Source organism: Vigna radiata, chromosome 10, assembly GCF_000741045.1.
Source record: "Vigna radiata var. radiata cultivar VC1973A chromosome 10, Vradiata_ver6, whole genome shotgun sequence".
NCBI classification, from domain to species: domain Eukaryota; kingdom Viridiplantae; phylum Streptophyta; class Magnoliopsida; order Fabales; family Fabaceae; genus Vigna; species Vigna radiata.
This window is the reverse complement of record NC_028360.1, coordinates 6,161,490-6,167,933: the sequence shown is the minus strand read 5'-3', so window position 1 is coordinate 6,167,933 and position 6,444 is coordinate 6,161,490. Positions and strand designations below refer to the sequence as shown.

The 6,444-nt window shown below is 34.1% G+C and overlaps 1 protein-coding gene across 1 annotated transcript in view; it reads right to left on the bottom strand.

The window, feature by feature from the left end:
- Positions 1–2,131: 2,131 nt before the first annotated feature.
- Positions 2,132–6,444, bottom strand: part of LOC106776115 — a 10,079-nt gene continuing 5,766 nt past the window's right edge. The window contains exon 3 of the mRNA XM_014663446.2: positions 2,132–5,111. Coding sequence (XP_014518932.1) covers positions 2,214–5,111 — 2,898 coding nt within the window. The 3' untranslated portion in view covers positions 2,132–2,213. The remainder of the gene's footprint in view (positions 5,112–6,444) is intronic.

Genomic DNA, 6,444 nt, shown 5'->3' with positions numbered 1-6,444 from the left:
AGAAGTGTGTTGTCTCGGCCTGCATCATTTGTGCCCATGGGAGATGGGTTTTATGATTTTACAACTTCATTTAACTTATGCATTGCAGATTTATGTGTCGCTTTCAATTGCTTCCATCTCTTTTGCATTGAATATTTCATTTCCAAGCTACATCTTGCATTTGTTTACTAGTTGAAGCATTGCCCTTTAAATTCACAAAGATGTGTTTTAGATTTCCTTATTGCATTTCAATTACGTCATGAGTGTTTCTTTATTATCTGTTGAATGTTAATTAGTTTATACATCTTGCTTTAGGATCGTTCAGTTTATTTTCTTTCGTTTACTATGTTGTCTGTTATATTTGATTATATTAATTTAGTTGTGATGTTAGCTTAGGTTAGTCGGGTTGGTCATTAATAAAATTACTTTGTTTCCTTGAGATTTCTTGGACTGTTCTTGTGTTTATTCTACTGCTCTGGTTTAGCTCAATATTTAATCTGTTGTCTGCCTGCGATTAGGTATACGCTTAGTTGCCTAATCGGTGTTTAATCTTCGCTTAATTGATTAGACTACATGGTGGATGACTGATTAAATTTGTGCATTGCATTCGCTTAGTTTGCAATTCTGAAAACCGAATTAGCCTTCGCTTAGTTGGGTGATTCGTGTTGGATTTGAATTAGAGTAGTGTGTACTTGTCGTTAATCTGTGATGGGAAGCATAGTGATTAAGATAATGACCGACCGTTTTTTATTCTGTATTTGATTTCGTCCTTGCATTCTGTTTTTACATATTTGTCTTCAATTCTATTTTCACATTTCTGTTTGCATCCGTGTTTTGATTTAGTTCATCCGCATTCACAAAACCTTTCAGAAAACCTTCCCCCCACTTCGTGTTTGACCTAATTCTCGAACCACATTTGGTCCTTGAGAGGCGACCTAGGAGTCACTTCTTAGTCTATACTGCATTCTTTAATGTACATTAAATTTTGCATGGGATACGACCTCCATCAGATATTCAAATAAATTTTAACTTGTGAGTCAACCTGACTCATCACATATTTAAGTTAAGTTAGGTTAAAATAAAAATAATTTAAATATAGGTTAAATTAAACTCACATCACTTAACTCATGGATTAAATAGGTTTGAGAAGAGTTGGAAGTGAATTGTTACTCTTTGTTTGTTAGCTCAAGATTGAGTTGGACTAATTCACTTTAACACCTTTAGTAATAGAAATAAAATAGACTATTTCTCGTGCCAACTTATCCAAAATAAACACCAATTTATTTTGACTCGAATCACCTAATCTACCAAATTAGGAGAGCAAAAGCGATGAAATAGCTCACTAACCTTTTTTTTTAAATTAAAACTATAACTTAAATATTAACACTTATAAATTAAGTTTCAATTATTAATTATAATAAAATAATTTAATATATAAATGTAATAGTTATTTTAATTTATTTAATTACAAATATTAATTAATTAATTAAAAGATGTTATAATGGCGAACCAGCCTAACGCTACCCATATTTAACATGTTTAAAGTAGGTCGGCCAGAAAAAAACGGATTGGATTTGTCTCTTTTACTATGCTAATTTATAGACACTTAATTGTATAGCTCCGTATTTTTTACATTCCTGAGAAGATTTAGCATATTCAATACAATTTTTAAACATGTATATCAAAGCAGTTTTTCAGATTTTCAATCAAAAGTTTATACCCTAAAGAATTATGGCTAATTTAATTGCCTCCAAATTGATACAACTTTGCATATGCTCTAACTAATTCTCAACATATTTAACCAAACAACTGTTATACACTCGTACTCTTTGATTAATTGTTTTATTACTAATTTTAAATTTCCTGTCATCATTACAGCTTTCGCTCTTAATGATACTGATGATTCTAAACATGTCAAGAAGACTTTATATTCTACTTCAATATTCAAACAAAAAGTTTTCTGATGAAATTAGAACAATCCCATCCTTCAGATTCAAACAACAAAAAAATTTAACAATATTTCTTTGTAACGGCACTCTTCAGCTAAAAAATCTGCAAGCGGTAGAGTTTAGTCAAAAGCTATTGAACATTTCCCAGGATTCCAAAGATGATAAAAGATCTATATCCCACCTGTTTCAGCAAGCTGGCAATATTATACATGGACGATTCTGTTATGTTCACGCGTGTCCATAAACTATTAAGGCAAAAGGTCTCATCATAAATGAGATTTACACTTAAAATATGTACATTTTTGTCAATTTTCCTTGAAGTTCTAGATCCCTACCACAGTCAGAAGTCGAAGCAATGGAAATGGCAGAATGGATCGGTGTTGAGTTATCCAGATTCTGTGACGGTTTCACAGGACCTGATACTACCACGCCATCCTGGTCTGAACAATCAAAGCCAAAATGGCTTCTGGGGTTTAGCTTCCGAGCTTCATTCAAAACACATTCACTTCTTGCACCCACTTGGAGATTAAGTTCAACTTCTCTGGTGTTTTTTGGCAAATTTGCACTTGAAGTCACTCGACCCAGCCCTGTCATGGGACTTGTGTTTTTCTGCACTCCTGTATTAAGTAACTTGTTAGATATTGCAGGATCAAAAGTATTAGCTGCGGGTCTCTTCCTGGCATTGGTGCATGGATGCTGGTCTTTTGCAATCATATCATCTAATTTCACTCTGTCAGTGACCAGAAGTATGTTTCTACAACCATCTATGGCAGAGGGTGCTTTGGCAACGGTGGAAACTGAAGCATATGGAGAATGAGGATGAGTACTAGATTTTGGGTAAAGAGGGCTGTTCCTGTGATAGTGAGAAGTCCCAGAATTAGGATATAAAACATCTGAATGATTCACGAATGGGGTAGTTGAATCATTTCTCCATGCATTTTGATGAAAACTTGTAGTAGTAGAGCTCCCAGGCATCTTTTGATATGTTGAGCCGAATGAAGATGCTGGAAAACTGGTATAGGACCTCTTGAACCAAGATGATTTGGCCTGTTCTTCAACAATTGGGTCCAAGAAAGGAAATCCAAAAGCTGAATTTGTTACACGATGGCGCTTCTTCTCTTCATTCTGCTCACCGTTGCTTAAAGAAGACAGATGGAAATTGTAAGGACTAGATGGTACCTGAGAATGAAAGCAGATTCCTGGTGTTTTAGCTCCAGATACAAACTGCTTGGGCAAGTGTTCTGGTTGCCTTGTATATATTGCACAGGAAGTAGGTGCTTCGGACATACGACGCAAATTAGTACTAGTATTTCTGCTGGTTCCAAGGCTTGCATGCCGAGATATATGATCACTTTGCAGGTTGGGAAATTCAGAGTTTGAACCTTTCATCAACAGGGCACTTTGCAATGCTTGATTGCTTTGAATTTTCACAGATTGTAACACATTCTCAGTTTGTCTCTGTAATTTAGAACCAGTAGCCCAATCACGCATATAACATCTTCCTAACAAAGAATCGTCATCTTCAGAATAATGCCTTCTTCTGGATTCCTCTTCAGCCCAAATAACTCCTCCGAAAATTTGCTGCTTGTCTTTGCTGCTTCTACCAATGGGAACGTCTTTTCCCATCAACCTCATTGTTGGTTGGCTGGAAATAGATGAAACAAGACCCGGGCTACCTCTTGGAGAAATCATTCCATATTCCCTATGATTTGGCACCTTGCCAAGTTGATTTTTTTCAATGAAAGGGTTTATCAGAAGGTTCACTTCTGAATCAAGTGGCTGGACATGGAGATTGGAACAACAATCAGAATTATGCGGGTAGATATCTTCATTCTTCCTGCTGTGTAACTCTCTAACACCTAACCAACTACCTGAATAATGCGGAAATAGATTTCCCCGGTCTTGAGGAGTCTTCTGAACAACATGCCTCTTACCAATCCTTAAATAGTCCTTACTATTTTCATGGAAAACATTATTCACAGGTGCTATTAAAGAACCTCTAAAAGTACATGATGTCTCTGGCTGGATCATCCCAACTTTTCCACCTGAACCCAAGTTGATTAGCTCACCATGAGAATTGAGTGGCAAACCATAAGAGTTCTGCTCCATGCAGTGATTCCTTGCGCTTCCTTTACCCCATCCAGGCAGAAGAAACGAATTACCAACCATATCTGCAGAAAATGTGCCTGACAACAATCGGCCACCCAAAGCCTGGCCATTATTATCCTTGTTTCCATGTGTGCAGAATGGAAATTCAGGTCTCTCATTTATTTCATCACAGGAAGCAGAATAAGAGGGTGAAGGCTCCAAATATGTCCTTGTATTTGCATGTTTAGGTTGAAAAGTTGGACCTCCCAAATGATCAATGAATTTTCCTGCGTAACTAAAAGCTTCAGATTCACACGCTTGCATATTTATGCCAGAACTCTGCCCCCCTTGAGATGCTGAAAGAGATCTAGAACCGTTACCATGCATAGTGGTTGTGTTGCCATCAAACCGGTGCAAATTATTATCACAAATTGTCATGTGGGATAATGATTCAGGGTTCTCAAATAAGTTTTTTGATTTCTCTAGATTGGTACACGGCTTCAAAATATTTTGTACACAAACTTGTCCCAGGATATTGGAAAACTGTTTACTTTCAACTATAGGACTAACCTCTTTCCTGTTATCTGTGTTAATGGCAGTGTTGTCCTTTCTTCTTTCTTCCAAATTCGAACTTCCTCCAACGTTTCCAGAGGACTGCTCTTTTCCAAATGAAGAGGCCAGCGTATCTGAAGATAAACTCAACACGGTTACACCAGAAGAGTTTCTCTTTTTCGGACTAAGTACAGAATCCTCAGCAGAAAATCCCAAATGCTTATCTAATGATGGTACTTGAACATCGTAGTGGCTTTCCTCAGTATCATTTTGAATGTTACTACCACTTGAAGTACTTCCAGAAATATGTTTGTGATTCTTAAGAGTGCCATGAACGGGAGACACTGCCTTTTGTTGCTTTACAACCAAGTCCCAGTTTTTCAGCTTTTCCTTCTTATCTACTGATACAATCTTTGCACCCAATTTCATCTCACGTGCAGAAGAAGCATCAATGTCATCAAGTTTAACCTTTTTATTCCCAACAGTACCTAGCTTCCTTAAACTATGTGCTGGATTCTGCATTTTGCGTTTACAAGCATCCTCCTGAGAAATTCAAAATTTAACTAACTTGATTAAGCCTAATAATGATAAATAACAACAAACGCAGAAGTAACGTAAAAAACAACACAGTGGAATCAAATTTTGGATTTCAAATGGCTTATTTGCTCTTCTTTCCTCCCATTTTACTTCTTTTCTTCTTTCCTAAACTTCCACCATTTTCAGGCAGAGGAATCACACTTGTTCAAACTAGCAAGTATCGCGGACACATGCATTATAAGAATATTTATAATTAATAAATATGCGTAAAATGCATCATCTCTCTCGTTGTATGTATAGAATATGAACATTTAAACTTTTAACTTTAAAATTTGGTTTAAATGATACTTTTATTTTAATTAATATTTGTATGCATTTCATTATGCTTAATTAATGGAAATAGTTTAAGTATAGATTAAATAATTAAGAGAGACAAAAATCCCCTTTAATACGATAAATAATTAAAAATAATGATTTGATTTTATATAGAGACTCGTAAGACATATATGTTATTTGAGTAAAGGAAATGAACGAACGTTCATATAGTTTGTCTGGGAATTACGAATCGTATTAATAACATCAGAGTAAATAAAATCAAATGGTATGCCTTACAAGAAAACTCGAGGGGGAAGCTTCTTATGCCATTTATTAGTAGTTTACAGAAAAGTTAATTTTTCAATTAAAAATGTTTCAAAGTAGGACTTGAGTTTTTAGAAGGTGTTAGTGCAATTCAGTCTTCTTAAAGTCCCAAATAGGCGTGCATGTTTTAGTTTTTGAAAAAGTTAATTTACCCTTTTAAAAGACGTGTGTCTATATATATATATATATATATATATATTATTTGAGTTGTTTTCTAAATTTATGTATTTAAATGGGTTATATTTCTTTTATACATCTTTATGTACTTATATTTATATTTACATGTTTATGTTCAAGTTGTTTATAAAATATATTTAGTTGACTATGTTATTCATAGTAACATTATGGGATGTTACACCAAGAATTTATACTATTTTGTAATTAGAAAAAACATACAAAATATTCTGATAATATTTCCTGAAATTAAAAACAATAATTAAGCTGAAAGAAATAATTATAAAAAAATTATTTAAGCTTAAACAATCCTACCTTTTCCAATTTTAAAATTATTGACGTGAAAATAAAATTTTAAAATTAATCTGTTTTAAAATCAATGCAATTTCCAAAATTTGTGTCGAACTCCATTATGGACCGTTATAGAAATAAGAGGCAATATAAGAATTTTTTTCAATGTATTACTTATGTTTGCCATGTTTATATATATATATATATATATATATATATATATATATATATATAT